General features: G+C 35.0%; 1 protein-coding gene across 1 annotated transcript in view; it reads left to right on the forward strand.

Moving 5' to 3' along the window:
* Window positions 1–20,545, forward strand: part of LOC117095052 (low-density lipoprotein receptor-related protein 1B) — a 1,687,268-nt gene that overhangs the window by 1,652,654 nt on the left and 14,069 nt on the right. The window contains exons 44-45 of the mRNA XM_033231629.1: window positions 17,464–17,656; window positions 18,341–18,466. Coding sequence (XP_033087520.1) covers window positions 17,464–17,656; window positions 18,341–18,466 — 319 coding nt within the window. The remainder of the gene's footprint in view (window positions 1–17,463; window positions 17,657–18,340; window positions 18,467–20,545) is intronic.

A 20,545-nucleotide genomic window follows, 5' to 3' on the forward strand; every position in this document is an offset into this window, starting at 1 on the left:
CTTCACATGCCCCATCAGTTTTTCAACAAGTTCTTACTTTCTGGACCCACAAGATATTCCAGGCAGGCATTGGACTTTTTTCTGCACTGAGTACTTAATATATTTCTGCTACTATTAAAATTTGTAGTTGATTTAATTTTAATTTCTATTTTTTTCCTTCCTTGTAGACAGATATACAATTGTTCTTTGTATTCTCTGTATTTACTCTGGTCATGTCTTAGTTCTAGTAACTTTTTGTGGATCTTTTAATATATTCTACATATATAAACCTGTCGTATGTGTCTCTGAATTGGAATCCAGATAAAGTCCATATATTGCAAATAATTGATATGTCTCTTAAATATTTTTAATCTAGTTTTCCTTTTTATCTTGGTCATTTAGGAGGCTTGGCAATTTTTTGTTGCTAAAAAAAACAGTTAGTTTATCTTGTAGAATTTTGAAGTCTGGATTTGCATACTGTATACTGTGACATTGTTTAACATGTTCAGTTGTCCTTGTATTACACAGTATGTCACTTAGATCTATGAACCAATTAGATTTTATTTGCAAGACTATTACGTGCTTTTCTGTATTATTATCAGAAATCATAAAATGTTTTTGATATTGTAGCCCGTATTTATATTTCCTTTGTTTGAGAGCACAGATTGTGCTTTCAAGTTTGGTTTCTTTTCTTTTGGAGACAGGTTCTGGCTCTGCTGCCCAGGCTGGAGTGCAGTGGTGCCATTACAAATCACTAAAGCCTCTGCCTCCCACGTTTAAGCTATCCTCCCACCTCAGTCTCCTGAGTAACTGGAGCTACAGGCACATGGCACCACACCCAGCTATTTTTTTGTATTTTTTGTAGAGGCTATTGCCATGTTGCCCAGGCTGTTCTCAAACTCTTGGGCTCAAGTGATCCCCTCGCCTTGGCGTCCTGAAGTGCTGGGATTTCAAGTGTGCAGCACTGTGCCCATCCTAAAACATTTTTATCACACGGAAAAGAAACCCTTCCTCACTTACCTGTCAGTCCTCAAGCTCTCACTCCCTTAGCCCTAAGCAACCAGGTGTCTACTTCCTTATAGATTTGCCTATTCTGGAAATTTCCTATAAATTAAATCATATAATATGTGGTCCTTTCTGATTAGCTTCTTTCACTTAGCGTGATGTATTCATAGTTCATTTATATTGTAGCATGCATTCATACTTCACTTACTTTTAGTCATGATTGATATTCTACTATATGGATATAGCACATTCTATTTATTCATTCATCATTAGATGGACATTTGAGTTATTTCCTCTTTTGACTAGTATAAATAGTGCTGCTATGATCTTTTCTGTACAAATTTTAGTGTAGACATATTTTTACATTTTACTTGGGTAAACTCAGATTCGCTGGGCCATGCAGACACTATGTTGAACCATTTGAGGCATTGTGGAACTGCTCTCTAAAGTGGCTGTGCCATTCTCCATTCCCTCCAGCACTGTAGGAGAATTCTATTTTTCCACATCCTTGCTAATACTTATTATCATCTTTTTCATTATAGCCATCCTAACAGGTGTGAGGTAGTATTTCATTGTGGATTTGACTTGCATTTTCCTGGTGACTAACCACTTTATTCTTTTGTTCAACAAGTATTTGTTGAGTGCCTAATATGCATCAGGTGATATTCTTTAGAACTTAGGCTCCATCACTGAACTGCACAGATAAAGATCCCTACTCCCAAGAACATTATGTTCCTGGGAAGACAGATAATAAGCCATAAACCTAACAAGTACAAAGGAGAGCTGAATAAGAGCACTGAGTGTGATATAGTAAAGAGAGGCAAGTTGCGATAGGGAACTCAAGATAAGCCTCCTTCATAGAAAAGTGATATTTGAGCAAAATCCTGAAGGGGTGAGCTAGCTGGTTGTGTGAATATTTTGAGGAAGAGACTCACAGGCATAGAGAACAGCCAATACAAAGATCTTATATGTTTCATGCACTTGAGGCATAGTCCTAATGCATTTGTGGCTAGCATAGAGAGAACAGAAGAGCATGGGGGAGCACAGTAGGTAATAGTTCCAGAGAGGTAACAGGGGTCAGGCCATATAGGGCACTAGAGAGCATTTTGATAACTTTTGAGGCCCTTGGAAAGGATTAGATGTGCAGACACTCAAATCTGGATATAGGAAAGATGCCACTTTTACACATTTTTTAGCTTTTGTATTCTTGTTAAATTTTTGTATTGAATTTCTGTTTCATTAATAGAATTCTAATGAAGAAGATGAATTTTAAATTGAGACAAGTTTCTAAAGCATATATTTAATTTTAAGGATTATGGGTAAATAGACTTAATGATAATCCAAAATTTTTTTCAAGTCTAAAAATAAACATTTCCCAAATGTCTTATTCAAGAAATTGATGAGAGTTTGCTTATGAGGAAGAAAATTGTTGGGAGTTGAATGTGGGAAGTAACATATGCATAATTATTGTGATTGTTAAAAATGAATTAAAACTCACTTGGTGTGTAAATCATACTGTAATAAATCTGATTTTAAAAAGATGCATAGTTAAGAAGATGTGTACATGAACATTCAGATAGTCATGTAGTCAGAACCTGTAGTAGTTTTTACTTTTTATTTTTAAAATATTTGCCTTTTAATTTGATATATAAAGAACTATCTTAGGATGACATCAACATATATTTATGAAAATTCAAATACAGAACTTACTTTCACACCATTACATATACATTTGATAAATATTTCCATATTTATTAAAGTGACCCTGAGGTGACCTATGGACATGTATGTAATTTAACTCTATAGTTAAATATACATTTTGGATATAACCTCCAGTCACGAAACTTTGTCACTTTCTCAAAGTGACATTGAAAAAAATTGTTTTTTTTTTTTTTTAATTTGCTTGTTTTGGTTGGCAGTCATGAGAATGTTCAGAACAGTATGTTTCAAACAGATGTAGGGGCAAAGGCAAGTCTTTCCTTGCCCATTGCTAAGTTCATAGCTGAGACCGTTAGAACAAAAGACACATTAACGAGAGAACAGCATATAAGTTTATTTTATATAACTTTTAAGTGACAATGGAGCCTTCAGAAATAAACCTAAGAAATAGTGAAATATGTGCATTTTTGTGCTAAGTTTGATGATGAAGTGGATAGTTGTGGAGTAATATGATGGGAGGACCATGTGGGTTATGATCTAATAGTAATATACTAAACCGTGGGGGAAACTTAGGCCTGTTTATTCAGATTCTTCTCCATGTCACTGTGTGATATTCCCTTCCTCCATGTGTAGGGCACGTTAGGGGGGCCTTTCCTCCAAGTATAAGGCAGATGAGGGTTTCCTTTTCTCCAAGGGCAGACTGCAGTCGTATGACCTACTTCAGTAAAAGGCTACACAATTCATTTACGGCTTGTTTCAGGGGAGAAAGGAGAGAGAAGGTCAGAGTTGCCTTCCTGCTTCTGCTGTTTTCTCAAATGCCAAGGTTCCATATTTTGTGGTACTGTGTCCTGAACCCCATTGGAGACACCCTCCCTTCCCTCATAGATACAACAAACAAATAAAATTATTTGATTTCCAGAATTAAAAATCTTGTAGATGGTCAGTATAACTTCATCTATTTATAACAGCTGCAGTTTCAATATCACAGGTGAATAGAAGCTTTGGGCCAGCCAATGTCCATATCATATGACTTGCTTAGATGAAACTCTGCTTTTTTATTTACCTCAAAATCTCTAAATAGGCATAATAACGTTTGTACCCTTAGTAGAACTTTTCAGTTGACATGCCAGCAAAAAATAAAATGAAACGTAAAGATTTCTCTAAATTAGACATCAGTTTTATCTCTAAGCATAGATTTAATGATGTCATAAAATCAGAAGTTTAAAATATTAAATTTACAAATGAAAATCAATTCGAAAAGTTAATTTTTAAGTTGATTTTGTAGTTTGCAACACTTTAAAAAACAAAAATAAGATTCAAAGAATATTTAAGATTTTAAATCTTATTTAACAGATCTAAACAACTTGTTTAACTCCCATAATATTCATGCAAGAATATTAATAATTATAGCTAACAATTATTAAGAGCTTACTGTGTTGCCATGCTAAGTATTTTAGGTATATTATTTAATATTTTCCAGAATCTTATGACAAACATAATTACTAATATATACTAATAAGAGGTATTGCTAGATATGAATGCAAACCTCTTACTCTAGCACTCATGCTAATAGTCCTAGGCTGTATTTTTTTCAAATGTATGGAATGTCAAATTAAATTGGCCCTTTCCTTGCTATTCATACATACAAACACATTGACAGACACATATTCATGCATACATATAACTACAGGATAGTTTTTGACTTCTTGTAATCTAGCATTTAAAGTAATATATATATATATTTTTTTTTTCCTGAGCTTCTGTGAATCTCAATTTGAAAGATTAAGACTGGAATTTCAGAATAGTGTGGACATATGAGGTTTTGATTTAATATATCCTCCTTTGACTAGCTCTTCACTTTTTCTACTAAAATATTAAAAAGCCAGGAGTGTTGTATTTAGACAGTGAGATCCAGAGAGTAAAATCATTGAAATATTTATCAAAGGTATGAGTTTGATCCTGTGAAGATTATATCTATAGTTCTTCAGTAAAATATAAATGTTGGTAATACCATTCCACAAAGAAAAGATTTCATTTTGTGTGCATATGCAAATGAAGTACAAAGCCTAGCTAGTGGTTCGTACACACACACACACACACACACACACACACACACACACTTTAAAAGAAGCAGCAGCAGAAGAAATAAATTCATAGAGCAGAAGAAAAGTATTTTTTTAATCACTCATTTATTTACTATTCTATCAGTAAATAATTATTGAAAGTTAAGTTTTAAGCACTTGGGTTACAAAAATAAAAAGACACAATCCCTGGTTTCAAATATTTCAGTCTTTCCAGAGAGATTGAGAAAATAAAAGCTCTTACAATATCCTCTGATTAATGTTCTAATGAAGGTGTTCAAAAACTGTTCTGGATGTGGAGAGGAAAAAGAAGCCATTTTACCTTGGGTAGCTGGAAGAGGATTCCCAAAGGAAAACACTGTTGAATTGACTCTCACAATGAATGTGTCTGAAAAGAATTCAAAGTAAAAGGAACTCACAAAAATATATATTCATTTTTTGAAATAAAGTACTCTTCATTATTACAAATCAGCTTATGAATCAAACTGTTTAAATATACTTAATTCAGAATTTTGGATGAGCTATAAATTTAATAATTGCAGTCATACATAAAGGCAAGAAAATAAAAATATAAAACTTGACCAGATTCCATGTAACAGTGGCTACAACATCTCAGTAATCTCACAGTTTATATTTCTTCTCATGAGTCCTCTGGGTGACCTCAGGCAATATTTTACCTTTTCTCTTTCCTTAGAAAAGAAGCGGAGATGAGCCGTTGCTTTATTACTGTCTTATTTTACAGATTAGGAGACTGAGTCCCAAGAATCAAAAAGTTATCCAAAGAAAATGAAAAATAATGAGTCTCAGAAGAGTTCTTTCCACGACTACTCTCTGGTGTATCTTCCAGATCTTTTATCCATCCTGCTCCTTCTGTTTCTTCCTCCAGGGGGCTTCCCCATATGGAAACTGACTTCCTTTCCCTCTGGCCTCTGGTTGAGTTAGATAAATAGATTAGAAAGAGTTTGCATAAAATCAAAGGAATTCATTCTTCAATATCCCTCTCTGAAGGATCTGCCTCTTTAGTGAAAACTGGTGACTCTTTTCAATGTGACTCTCTTCTCCAGGGTTCTGAAAATGTCTCCAGCTCATTGGCCTTTCCGGCCGAAGGGTGGTACAGCTCCAGGGTCCTCTACCATCACTTATGGCATCCCTATACTCTCCCAAAATCTTTGTTAAGAGTCCCTTGATTCAGCCCTCTTCATAGTATTGTAATTTGAGCATACCAGCTATTTCTTGCTTCAGGCTTAACTGATACAATCTTCTGAAAGACTTGAGGGTCTACTAAGAAGCTCAGAGTAATAGAAATTAGGCAATCATGTTTTCTATTTGAAAGTAGTTATCTAGAGGGTTGATTTTACTATTAGAAGAGTTTCTTCTAATAAGAGATTATTAGAAGAAATAGAATATTCTATATTAAGAAACTTTATTGCATTTGTGATTGTGTGTGTGTGTGTGTGTGTGTGTGTGTGTGTTTTCTTTCCTAAGAGCACAGTAGACACAATAGAGGAATAATTTTAGATCAGTGCTTTGAATGTGGTTCTTTACAAGTTTGGGTAGACACTAATGTCATTTAGGCATCTTGTATTTGTTCTACAAACTCCCTCAGGCAAGTTAAATATAATAATCCATTTTATATTAAATATTTTACTTTAGTTTTTTAGTTTTTAAATTACTGATTTACTATATTACCAATTTACCACATTTCTTTGAAATCAGTAACATTCTATCATACCCAGCCATGGCAGGGACCAAGCTGTCGTTTCTCATAGTGATTGTTGATAATCTTGTCAATGAGGCAATCAGTTGGAGAGTTTGGAAAGCCTCCCAGTTCCTGGTTTTTAAATTGTTTGGTTTGACATTTAGCATTTGGGTGTTGGAAATATGTTGTCTGGCTTATAAAACTGAATATTTTTACATTCAGGTTTATTTTTGACTGTTCTGAGTGCTTTCACCAACAAGGCACCAGTGAAGCTTCAAGATGCAAAGGGTGTGTGACTAGTGACTATACATTTCTGACACATAAATTTCAAGTCTATGTGAAAATAGACATAGATATGTCTATCAGGACACACTTGAGAATAAGTAGCTGTGTCAAGAAATGCATTTGGTGAAGAAACATGAATTACCATTTTGAAACATAAACCCATTTCTAGGCTCAAGCTAAAAGTACCTTAAAATTATGCCATAATGGTGCATTACCATACAGCATGGTAGAGTGCAATTTGTGATGACAAGGCTTCTGCGCTATACGTAAAGACTCTGACTAGGCATGCAAGGTGCAGCATTCATGAACTTTTAATAGAAGTATTTTAACATGGAAATTGAAACATGTAATTTAATGGATTTCATTTTCTGTTCCATATGAAATTTAACGGGAAATGAGATGGCAGGAGTTAGCTTGGTTCTTAGTGAAACCTATTGTACCCTACAAAAGCAACATGCATAATTATGGACTAAATTTAATATTTTTTTTCTCCTTTCTCTGTGTCAGCAGAAGTAAAAAACTAAACTACTAGCATTAGTGTTAAAGTTAATAAAAGGTTGTTATAATGGCTTTTGGTGCAACATGGAAAAACTTTCGTTTTTCATAAGAATATCCATAACAACTGTTTTTATTTACATCAAGTATCAAAATGTTCATTCTTTGATTCAAAAATGTTTGTTGATGGTCTATTTTATTAGTCTAAAATACGATACTGGAGAAATCAAAGAAAAGACTATCTTCCCTAACTTGAAGGAGTATCAATTTAATTATAAAAACAGCATGTATACATCTGCTAATAAATCAAACAAGAGTTTCTCTAGTCCCTGTCACCACGTCAAAATTAATTCAAATCTTGGATGCTTTGGGTCTGACATAGTCTCAGATTGCTTAGTAAATCTGTGACCTTGAGCTGACGTCTTCAAACTTCAGTCATTACCTGTAAAATGTGGTTTAAAATAGTATCTACCACAAAGGTTATTGTGTAGATTAAATTATGTATTACACATGTAATACATATGGATCCTGTGTATGAAAAGCATTCATGAAATCTTAGCTCTTACTGGTAATTTAAAAAGATGAAAAGATAAGTGAAAACTCATGAATTCTGGTAAAACGTGATTTAGGGAGTCTTTCATTTGTAAATATCGCTGTATTAATTGGGTTCTCCTTCACTTTTCTCTCTTACTCAAAATATCAGAAGTATTATACTTTGGCTGAATGCTGTGGATCTTGACTGGTCTCTCTGAAACTCTTTTGGTTCTTATCTAAACTAGTCTGTATAGCAGAGGCAGAAGAATCTTTAAAACTACAAACAAATAATGACATTAATCTGCTTTAAAACTGTTAACAGCTGACCACTGCTTTCAGCATAAAACTCAGAATCACAAACCACAGCCTGCAGAAAGGAATGTGTCATATGCTAGCCCTTCTTGCCTTTCTCATGCCGCCTATTTTCTTCCCAGATGTCTGAGGGAGAGTCACACTCAGCCTTTGTTCAGTTTCCCAGCACTTCATGCTCCCCATTGTTGCTGGATTTTGCACCAAATATTCCCTCTGTCAAATTCCTTTCTTCCCCGTCCCCCTCCTCTTTGCCTTTTTGTCCTTCCCTTTCCCAGGACAATCTTACATGGCATACCAGAGCAGTTATTATTTTTACACTCTCATAGCAAGCAATCTGTCCTTCATACTGATGTTAAAAATATGCATTTACTAAAATTTAAAGCAGCTATAAATCTCAAAGTGTGGCTCTTATTACAGGAAGAAATGTTTGTTTTAGCTCAGGCTGCTATAATAAAATGCCATAGACTGGGTGGCTTAAACAACAGAGATTTATTTCTCACAGTTCTGGGGGCTGACAAGTATGAGTTGAAGGTGTCAGCATGATGAGGGGCTAGTGATGGCCGTACCCCTTCTTTGGCTTTCAGATAGCTGCTTTCTTTCTGTGTCCTCACATGACAGAGAGAAAGGGCTTTCACCTCTCTTCCTCTACATGTAAGGACATTAATTACATCATTGGTGTCCCACCTACATGACTTTGTCTAAGCCTAATTACCTCCAAAGGCCCCACCCCCAATTATCATCATACTGGGGTTTCAACACCTGAATTTGTGGGAAGGGGACACAATACTCAGTCCATAATACTGTTAGAGGCGACTGTTTATATTCATGAAATACCGACTAGGAAATGGCATGCTATCTCTAAAGAAATCCAAAAGACAAATACCATATTTAATCTGTGTACTTACTAGGTATTAGCAGTCTTTTCATATTTCCAATAGGACAATTTCTGCATTAGTTTTCCAAGGCTCCAGTGTGTATTTGTTTGCATGTGTGTGTGTTTGGAGGACTGACAGTGATGTGAAAATCACTGTTATACAGCAGTGTGTCCTGCACTTACATTGATAAAATTTTTCTAAGGACAAGAGAACTTAAGAAAGAACTCTCTTGTCATTTTGTAAAATGAGATGTTCTAATATGTTACAGATAAAGGTAGACATTTTCCTTTCCTCTCTAAAAAGGTTGAAGTTTCGGGACATTTGCTTTTTTTAAGTTAAAATTTTATTTTACTCACAACTCAGAGTACTTTGTACTGCTCCAGTGCCTGTCACTTTGAGTACTGAGCTCTTTCCCCTAGGAGGAAAAGACAAAGAACTTGGGCAAACCATCTGCATAGCAGTGGGTAATGAAGCGAAGCGCTTAGAAAAGAAAACAGATGAAGAAAGCCCCCAATTCAATGCCAAAATACTCCTATGGGGTTGCAATTTTCAATCCAGGTTTTTGAAAGTCTTGAGTGCAGCCAGGCCATTTGAGCAGGTGCAGTGTAAAGGCCTCAAAACTCACAACAACGCATGTTCTTACTCATAAGTGGGAGTTGAACAATAAGAACATATGGACACGAGGGGAACATCACATACCGGGGGTTCTGTCAGAGGGTGGGGTGCTAGGGGAGGGAGAACATTAGGAGAAATACCTAATCTAGATGACGAGTTGATGGGTGCAGCAAACCACCATGGCATGTGTATACCTATGTGACAAAACTGCACGTTCTGCACATGTACCCCAGAACTTAAAGTATTGGAAAAAAAAAAAAAAAACTCACAACACTACAGCCGGTGCTAGGCCCCACTGTATGTCTGGATTGCAGAGCTAGTGTGAGGCAGCCACCATCTCCCCATGATCTCTGTGTGAATTTGGGAAACTAATGGGAACTATAAGGGACATTGAAACTATACCCTTTGAGAGTAAGTATCTAAGGTACACCTAGTATGTTGACAGCTATTTCATCACTGGGTAGCACCAGATGCAAAGTAGGGAAAACAAAATATAAGCAGTGACAGTAAAAATAGTATTTTACTGTGCTCCTGTCCTTCTATGTGCTGCTACTCAACTTTCCATTACTGCTTTTCTTTTCCTGTCTCCATGACAGTGATACAATGGGAAAGTTGTAATGAGTTGGACAGATAGGCTGTAGTAGGCTTACACCATTTTGGCTGGCAGCAGAAGTCCCATCAACTCCCTTTTAATTGAATACAAAAGCATATAGTTGATACCAATTTGTAAGGTAAAAAAGGAAATAAATATAAATTTCTAGTCCAAAGTGGTGAATAATTATATATCTGTGTGGTAAGATTATTATTTTATTTATTTTTCCACTTTTCTCTGTTTTAAAATTCTTAACTACCCAAAGTGGGTCCCTGAATCAGATCATTGGCACCTGGAAGCTTGTGAGAAATGCGGAATCTCAGGGACAATACCTGACCTAGTGAATCCAAGTCTGAATTTCAACAACATCTCAAAGTGATGTATATGCACATTAAAGTTTAATAAATATTGCTTCATAAAACAGAAACTACTTATATATTCAGAAAGAAATGGAAGTAATTGCTTGTATGAGAGGGTAATTAGCAGTTAATTTAGAATGAATGTGGCAGGGTTTTGGGAAATCAGAAGGATAATGTTGTTAATTACCTCACAATAATTTACAGTGTTTTGGGGTTTTTTGTTTGTTTGTCTGTTTTTTGAGACAGAGTCTTGCTCTGTCACCCAGACTGGAGTGCGGTGGCATGATCTTGGCTCACTGCAACCTTTGCCTCCGGGGTTCAAGCCATTTTCCTGTCTCAGCCTCCTGAGTATATGGGATTACAGGCACGTCTCACCATGCCCGGCTAATTTTTTGTATTATTAGTAGAGACAGGGCCTTCACCATGTTGGCCAGGCTGGTCACAAACTCCTGACCTCAGGTGATCTGCCTGCCTTGCCCTCCCAAAATGCTGTGATTACAGGCATGAGCCACCATGCCTGACAATTTATATTTTGATATAGGATGAGGGAGAGAGATGTGGTATTCTTTTAATTATCATATTCCTTAAATTATCTATTTTCTCCAAACTATGCCAATTTCAGTAGTTGCTAAATGTTTTAATGCTAGAGTATAGTAATTCCTGCGGAGGTGATGTGTGGCAAAAGGATGGGGTTGGGATTTGGAGATGAAATAAGAAGGTGGTTAACAATGTGAACACTGGGTGCAACTTTGCCACTTTGGCCAGGTTACCTAATTTCTCTGCTCTTAAACTTTCTCATACATGTGAAGAAGATTATGTCTTCCTCACAGTTTATTAGTAAAACACTTAAATTGGTAATTGGCATGTAAGCTTGGTACATTTGCTGTTATAATTTGGAGTTTAACCTTATACCAAATTCCAGATCCTACATTAATGAGGTGTATCACTGTTGGCAAGTTGCAAATCTCTCCAAGCTGTTTCTTTGTATCTGAATACAATTTGCAATAATCCTTGCCTCACTCAATGATCTTAAGAATTAAATGAATAATGTTTATAAGTACTTACTAAATACCTTGTATAATTCTTTTATTGGCTAGAATCATTGTGTGCATTAATTTTTGTTTATTTTGCTAAATATTTATTTCTTGATTACCATTCCTTTGCAGTAATCATTCTTGTAAAAGTTTCTTTTTTTTTTTTTTTTTTTCCTGGTTACAGGGAAAAGTAACCTAGTGAGTCCTGTTTGGAATATTAATACAGAGGCCAAAAAATCAAATTGATATCTTTATTAAAAAATTATATTTAGGCAATTTAATTTGATTTTCAAATACAAAAAATTAGAACAACTCTGCAAGCAGAAATCACTAAAGTCTATAGTTCTAAAGTGGATACTGATTGCCAAGCTCTCTTGGCTTAGAATTTGATAAGGCAGAAGGCCCATTTCTTCATTCTAAGTATATGCCACAGCGCCTCCACCAATATAATTTCTCCATAAAAGGAAGAAAGTACTTCCTGTATTACATAATAGGAAGGCATAGATTTGTTCCAAATGAAACCAGGGCCTGGTTTTCTGAAAAATAAAATAAAATAGATAGACCACTGGCTAGATTAATAAAGAAGAAGTGAGAAAAGATCCAAATAAACAATTAGAAATGACAAAGGAGGTAGTACCACTGACCCCACAGAAATAGAAATAACCATCAGAGAATATTATGAGCACCTCTATGCACATACACTAGAAAATCAAGAATAAATAGTTTAATTCCTGGACACATATACCCTTCCAAGATTGAGCCAGGAAAACGTTGAATCCCTGAGCAGACCAATAATTAGCTCTGAAATGAAATAAATAATAAATAGCCCACCAACCAAAAAAAGCCCAGGACCAGATGATTCACAGCTGAAGTCTGCCAAATGTACAAAAATGAGTTGGTACCATTCCTGCTGAAATTATTCCAAAAAACTGAGGAGGAAGAAAACGTCAACAACTCATTATATGAGGCCAGCATCATCCTGATACCAAAACCTGGTAGAGACACAACAAATAAAGAAAACTTCAGGTCAATATCCTTGATGAACATTGATATAAAAGTTCTCAAGAAAATACTAGCAAACTGATTCCAGCAGCACATCAAACAGCTTATCCTATTATCAAGTAGGCTTTATCCTTAGGATGCAAGGTTGGTTCAATATATGCAAATCAATATAGGTGATTCATCATATAAATGGAACAAAAGACAAAAAAACACATGATTATCTCAACAGATGCAGGAAAGGCTTTTGATAAAATTCAACACCCCAAACCTCAATAAACCAGATATTAAAGGGACATACCTCAAACTAATAAAAGCTATCTATGACGAATCCACAGCCAACATCATATGGAATAGACAAAAGCTGGAAGCATTCCTGTTGAAAATCAGCACAAGACAAGTGATATGTTTTGGCTGTGTCCCTACACAAATCTCATTTTGAAATGTAGTTCCCATAATCCCCATGTGTCATGGGAGGGACTCTATGGGAGGTACTTGGGTCATGAGGATGGTTACCTTCATGCTGTTCTCATGGGAGTGAGTGAATTATCATGAGATCTGATCGTTTTATAAGGGGCTTTCCGCCTTCTTTCCTCTGCACTTCTCTTGCTGCTGTCATGTGAACAACATGTTTGCTTCCCCTTCTGTCATTATTGTAAGTTTCCTGAGGCCTCCCCAGCCATGCTGAACTGTGGGTCAATTAAACCTTTTTGTCTTTATAAATTACGCAGTCTTAGGTAGGTCTTTATTAGTAGCATAAGAATGTACTAGTACAACAAGGATGCCCTCTCTCACCAACCCTTTTCAATATAGTATTGCAAGTCCTGGACAGAGCAATCAGGCAAGAGAAAGAAATAAGGGGCATCCAAGTGAGAGAGGGAATCAAAATATCTTTGTTTGCAGACAATATGATTCTATATCTAGAAAATACCATAGTCTCAGCCCAAAAGCTTCTTAAGCTGATAAACAACTTCAGCAAAGTCCCAGGATACAAAATCAATGTACACAAATTACTAGGATTCCTATACACTAACAACAACCAAACGAACAGCCAAATCAGAAATGCAGTCCACTCACAATTGCAACACACACACACACACACACACACACACACAAAACACCTAATGATACAACTAACCAGTGATGAGAAAGATCTCTTCAAGGAGTACTACAAGGCACTTCTCAATGAAATCAGAGATGACACAAGCAAATGTAAAAGCATTCCATGCTCATGGATATGAATAATCAATATTTTAAAAATGGCCATACCACCCAAAGCAATTTATAGATTAAATACTATTATGATTAAACTACCATTGAAATTCTTCCCAGAGATAGAAAAACATGGTTTTAAAATTCACATGAAACCAAAAAATGCCGAAATAGTCAAGGCATCCTAATCACACGAACTGACTTCAAACTGTACTGCAGGGCTACAGTAACCAAAGAGCATGGTACTCATGCAAAAACTGGCATATGGACCAATGCAACAGACTAGAGATTCCAGAAAAAAGGCTGCATACCTACAACTGTCTGATCTTCAACAAAGCTAACAAAAACAAGCAAAGGGGAAAGGACTCTATTCAATAAATGGTGCTGGGATAACTAGCTAGCCACATGCAGAAGATTGAAACTGAACCCCGTTCTTAAACCATACACAAAAATTAATTCAAAATGCATCAAAGAATTAAATGTAAAACTCAAAACTATAAAAACCCTGGAAGACAAGGTAGGCAATACCATTCTAGACATAGGAACAGGCAAAGATTTTGTGACAAAGGCACCAAAAGCAATTGCAACAAAAGCAAAAATTGACAAATTGAATACAATTAAACTAAAGAGCTCTGCATAGCCAAATAAACTATTGACGGAGTTAACAGACCACCTACAGAACGGAAGAACATTTTTGCAAACTATGAGTCTGACAAAGGACTAATACCTAGCATTATTAAGAAACTTAAATTTACAAAAAAAAAAAAAAAAAAAAAACTCATGGAAACGTTGTCAAATGACAGACACTTTTCAAAAGAAGACATACATGCAGCCAAAAAAAAATGCAAAAAACCTCAACATCGCTGAATATTAGAGAAATGCAAATCAAAACCACAACGAGATACCATCTCACACCAGTCAGAATGGCTATTATTAAAAAGTCAATAAATAACAGATGCTGGCAAGGTTGTAGAGAAAAAGGAAAATGTTTTCAACCATTGTGGAAAACAGTGTGATGATTTCTCGAAAGCCTAAAAATAGAGATACCATTGGACCCAGCAATCCCATTACTGGGTATATACCCAAAGGAATGTAAATCATTCTATTGTAAAGATACATGCACATGTATGTTAATTACAACCCTACTCACGATAGCAAAGACATGGAATTGATCAATGGTAGACTGGATAAAGAAGATGTGCTGCATTTATACCATGGAATACCATGCAACCACCAAAAATAACAAGATCTTGTCCTTTGTAGAAACATGGATGGATCTAGAGGACATTATTTGTAGCAAACTAATGCAGAAACAGAAAACCAAATACCACATGTTCTCACTTGTAATTGGGAGCTGAATGATGGGAACACATGGACATATAGAGGAGAACAATAGACACTGGGACCCATTGGAGGGCAGAGGGTGAGAGGAGCGAGAGGATCAGGAAAAATAATGAAAATCATGAATGGGTACTAAACTTAACCCCTGAGGGATGAAACAGTCTGTACAATGAGCCCCTGTGATACAAACTTACGCATATACCAAACCTGCACATATACCCCTGAACTTAAAAGTTAATAAAGGAATATAAATGTTTTTATTACCACCAAATTGTACACTTAAAGACTGTAAAGATGACAAATTGCACACATATATTATACTTCTTCTTCTCTATACATCTCTTTATTTAGGATTTTGTTAATTTCTCTTAGCAATGTTTTATAGTTTTCAGATTATTGTACATATGTTTTTATATTTAAATATTTTATATTTGTAGAGGTTATTGTAAATAGTTGGTTTTTTATTTCAGTTTCTAATTGTTCATAGCTAGTATACAGAAATACAATTTACTTTTTAATAACAGCCATGTATCCTGCAATGTTACTAAATTAATTTATTCATTCTAGTAGCATTTGTTATAGATCCTGTTAAATGTTTTATGTAGAGGATTTAGTCACTTGCAAATGAAGACAGTTTGACTTATCTTTTCCCATGTAGATTCTTTTTATTTTTTGTTTTTTTTGCCTTATTATACTAGTTAGAAACTCCAAGATAATGTTAAATAGAAGCAGTGACAGTGTTCACCCCTGTTTTGTGCCTCGTTATATTTCTGTTATTAGTTTTTGAGTTTTTTGTCAAGAATAGAAGCCATATCTTATCGTGGTTTTTCTGCATGCGTTGGGACATGTATATGAGTTTTCTTCTTTAGTCAGCTATTATGATGAATTATGCTGATTGATTTTTTAATATTGAATCAGGTTGTATTCCTGGGACAAACCTAATTTTATGATGTATTAACCATTTTATTGACATAAAAACCCAGTTTTTTGTTTTACTGATTTTGCTCTCTTGTTTTCTGCTTTCTATTTTTTTTTTTTAATTTCCCTTCCTTAGTTTCTTCCTTTTATTACTTTGAGTTTAAGTTACTTTTCTTCTAGTTTCTTAAAGTGGAAGCAGAAGTCGTTGATTTGAGCATTTTCTTCCTTTTTACATTTTCCTTGCATAGTAGTTTGCTGGTATACATTTTTATACTCTCATAAAAAATTATTGACAGTTAAGCTAGTTTGAAACAGTTTGCTCCTTTCAGGCTTGGCTTTTATGATTTGTTAGAGAAGACTAGAACAAAGTTTATTTAGTCTAGGTTAATAGTTCCCCACTGCTCAGGCAGACCCTAAAGAGTACTCAGAGTCTCATGAATTAGAATTTGAATTAAATATTTGAATCCGGTTGTTGTTAACAGACATGATTTCTGGACCCATGTGAACCTGGGGACTCTTCTCTCTCATCCTTTCCGGTGGTTCTTTCACCAGCCTGGAGGTGTCAGCTCGCACACATGCATGCACTTACCAGTACTTGACTGAATGCTCCAGGATGACTCTTTTCAGATACCCACAGTTCCCTCTGCTGAACTCTCTACTCTTGACCCTCTGCCCAGCGAGATATAGCAACCCATAACTTTCACTTCCCATAACTTTTATTCATGGAATTACCTGGGCTCTGTTTCTGTCCTGTGTGTGCTGCTACTTATAATCTGTCTCTGGTAAATGGTGGATGCCATGGGATGCACCTAATATTTCGTATTACCCAGAAATCAATGCCTTTCATTTCCTGATGTGCAATGTTTTCAAAAGTGTTGTTTCCTATATTTTGCTGTTGTGTGGTTGTTTTAGATGAAAAGATAAATCTAGTCCCTTTTGCTCCATATTGATTTGAGTGAAAGTATGGTCTTTACTTCTAAACTTTTATTCTCAGACATGTACTACTAGTTTAGTCACTCATGCAGTGAACCTAGATCTTATGAAGAAAGAACCTAGATCTTATGGTTCTTTATATTCCATAGGTAGTTCTGGGAACTTGATGAGTATCTACTGTATATCCGGTGATTTCTTACTAAAGGTTAATACATGTTTATAATCTTTATCTAATATTTTTGGCTTGTTGATTTTTGTTTATAATACCAAACAATACACTTGTTGTACACATTGAATTATTAAATAAAAGTATACTTGAGATATTATGTAAATACACTGCAAGCACTAACAATGATTAAAACATTTTAAATATAAAGCATATCATATTTCATTTAGTAAAATTTTATTTTTATCTGATGATTTATGTTAATTAAATCCAACTAAACTAAATCTTTTATTTTTGAAGCAAAAATGGGTGTGGATATATAAATATCTATGTATTCATCATAAAAATACAGTATTTTAATTTATTTCAGGTGATAGTTAAGTCTGGGCCAGGGACTTTCCTCAGCTTGGCTGTTTATGACAATTATATATTCTGGTCAGACTGGGGAAGAAGAGCTATCCTGCGATCCAACAAGTACACAGGAGGAGATACAAAAATTCTTCGTTCCGATATTCCACATCAGCCAATGGGAATCATAGCTGTTGCCAATGACACCAATAGCTGTAAGTTATAATAGAAAGCAAATGTATTTTCTCATTGTATAATCTCTGATCTCTAAAAATGTATATATGTTTCCTAGTAATAGTTGGATTTGTTTTTTCTTTTTAAAAATATTATTTTTTGTTACTACGATGGTTGATTTTGTTTTTTTATAGTTCTTAGGAATAGTGCTCAAGATTTGGCTGTTCAAAATATTGAAATTATCTGAAATATTCAAGGCAACTTCTATATTGCATAATTTATCATCACAGGAGCAGTTCATTTTTAATTATTTCTTCTAAAAATCTTATTTCTCTCTCAATCTTCATATCTTTGAATTTTCAAATCAAGTTGTTTCAAATCATGAAAATTACACTTGATAGATAAACTTTGCATCTGGGCTTAACAGTTCTTTAGTCAATGCAGTGCTTACAAAATTGCAGTTTGCAGTATCAATGTGATTTCTAGCAGAACTAGTTCATCTGATGCCATGGTATCAAATGTGTTAGAAAGATTTGATTAGTGTTACATACTTTTGTAATGTACTTAGCCTTAGGAGTGCTTAGATTTTCAAAAGTCCTGAATGTTGCTTTTTAATGACATATTATTGAGAGATTGAGGCAGTCTAATAGTTTACTATTAATATATATCTAACATAGAACAGAAATTCGATCTGAAATGTTACCAATACAACCTCTTTATTGTAGGTGAACTTTCTCCATGTGCATTATTGAATGGAGGCTGCCATGACTTGTGCCTTTTAACTCCCAATGGAAGAGTGAATTGTTCCTGCAGAGGGGACCGAATATTGCTAGAGGACAACAGATGTGTGAGTAAGTAAAGAGAATTGAAATGTAATATGACATATATGTTCCAAATTCCACACACATAACTGAAATTCTGTTTGTGTATTCATGAAGTTATACTCTCTTCCAATATTAGAAGCTTAGTCATGTTATCTCTCTGCTCTAAAGAAAACTGAGTTCACTGCTCTGCTTAGTTATAACACCATGTGCTAGATAATGATAACCAAAATGGTAACAAATGTTTTTACCCTCCTGGTTGTGCACTAGAAAGTGTTGGGGCTGGGTAGAGAAGTATCTGCACACAATGATCATCTGAAAACTTCCAGTCTTGACTTTGTGAATTCAATCAATAGCAAAAGTAATTGAAGCTGAAATAAACTGGTATACAGGCAGTGTATCAGTAGCCTTGCAGTAAAACCACTCACAGTCCATCACAGTATGTAAATGAGAGAGGATGGCTCATGCAGCTTATTTGTAATCATTTCCAAACTGTTAATTAAGAGTGTAACATTGCAGCCTTGCATGATGTTTATACCTCCCAAAGGCATTACAATCTTTAATTAGTACCATTATAATATACACTTATTAACAGCTAAGTTTCCAAAACTGTTTCCAAAATAAATCAGGGTTCAAGTGTTTCAATATTGCCATGAAAAGCTTGCAAGCAAAATTTAAAAAGGTTAATTTCCTTTTAACGTTAAGACAATTTATATATAAGGTGAGAGAGAAGTATCTTGTTGGAAATTGGTGAAATCACTCTCAGAATGTGTTAAATTTGATACATTTTTTTCTCTCCTCACCCATTGAATAATATATCCTCAGCGCATATCTTTTCATTCAGAAAATTAACAGAGTTGGATATATCTACATAATAAAAATAAGTATTTTTCATCTTCATCTTCAGTCGTTTTTTACTCTCTTTCCAATGGAAGGATTTTATCTCTTACCTGCTCTTCAGTGCAAGTGCTTGGGCATAATTTTCTTTAGCTTGAAAACTATTACACCGTATACAAAATAACAGACATATTTTCTCACTGTGCAAGTTGATACTACAACCCAAAAAGGCACCTCTTAGGACAAAAAGTAAAAGTTGTTTTATTTAAGACTGTGCCAAAACAAACGAGAAAATGATGCAATTGGTCAAAATTTTAAATACAGATGGCCAATTTCCATATTTTGGGCCACAAATTCCCATATTTCTTTGTCACTTAACACTGCTCTGAATTGCTCAGGCAATTGCTTAAATTCTTTCAGTTTGCCTTTGTGGTTTCAGCTGTAATGGTCTGGATCTGATGCCATCTGTAAGCCTGGAGTGTTAGCCATGCATTAGAATCACTCATGTTTCTTTCACAGGTCACTGCAGGCTAGTAGTGAAGCAATGCCTTTAGTCACAACGGCAAAGCTTATTTCTGTACAGTGGAGGCCTGTCCTTGCTGCATAATGCATTCAATACAACTGTCCCTACTAAGCTTCTCTCTATTGATGAGAGGAAATGAATCAGGAAGAAAACTGTCATTTTAAAGAAGCACGATTGTATTCACATGGAACTGTAGAGTGATATTGGATTCCTCAGAGCTCACAATCTGTTTACAGAGGCAGACGACATCCATTGTGCATTCATATTGAAATCCTGTAGTCCAGCGGAGAGATTAGAAAGTAACTCTTGGCTTCTCCTTGTCAAATTCATCTTTAGGGACATGAGAATATTTGTAGCATATCTGTGTCCTCATCTAAGTGATTTTACCCAGAGCAGTTCATGAATGTTAATGGCAGCATTAAAGGGGTGAAAGGTCATGTACTAACACCTAACTGAGGGCAAATGAGGGAAAACCATTTGTTGTCATAAGTGTTGACAATAAGATTAGGCAGTCCCCTTGCATACAACATTGCTAATCTTATTGTAATCCATAAAAGAAATAGATATAGTAAATATAATTAGATGAAGTAATTGCTGTTCAGGAGAATAAGGGCAACTGAACCATGATGTTTCCAGAAAGAAGCAGAAAGCACTCAATGCTATTTTATCAAATGAATATACCTGAAGAAGAATTGTATTCATATAATATTTGGTTTTGCATAATATACAAAACATATTTATCTTTGAAT

The sequence above is a fragment of the Trachypithecus francoisi genome, unplaced genomic scaffold (genome assembly GCF_009764315.1).
Source record: "Trachypithecus francoisi isolate TF-2019V2 unplaced genomic scaffold, Tfra_2.0 Lachesis_group13, whole genome shotgun sequence".
Lineage (NCBI taxonomy): Eukaryota > Metazoa > Chordata > Mammalia > Primates > Cercopithecidae > Trachypithecus > Trachypithecus francoisi.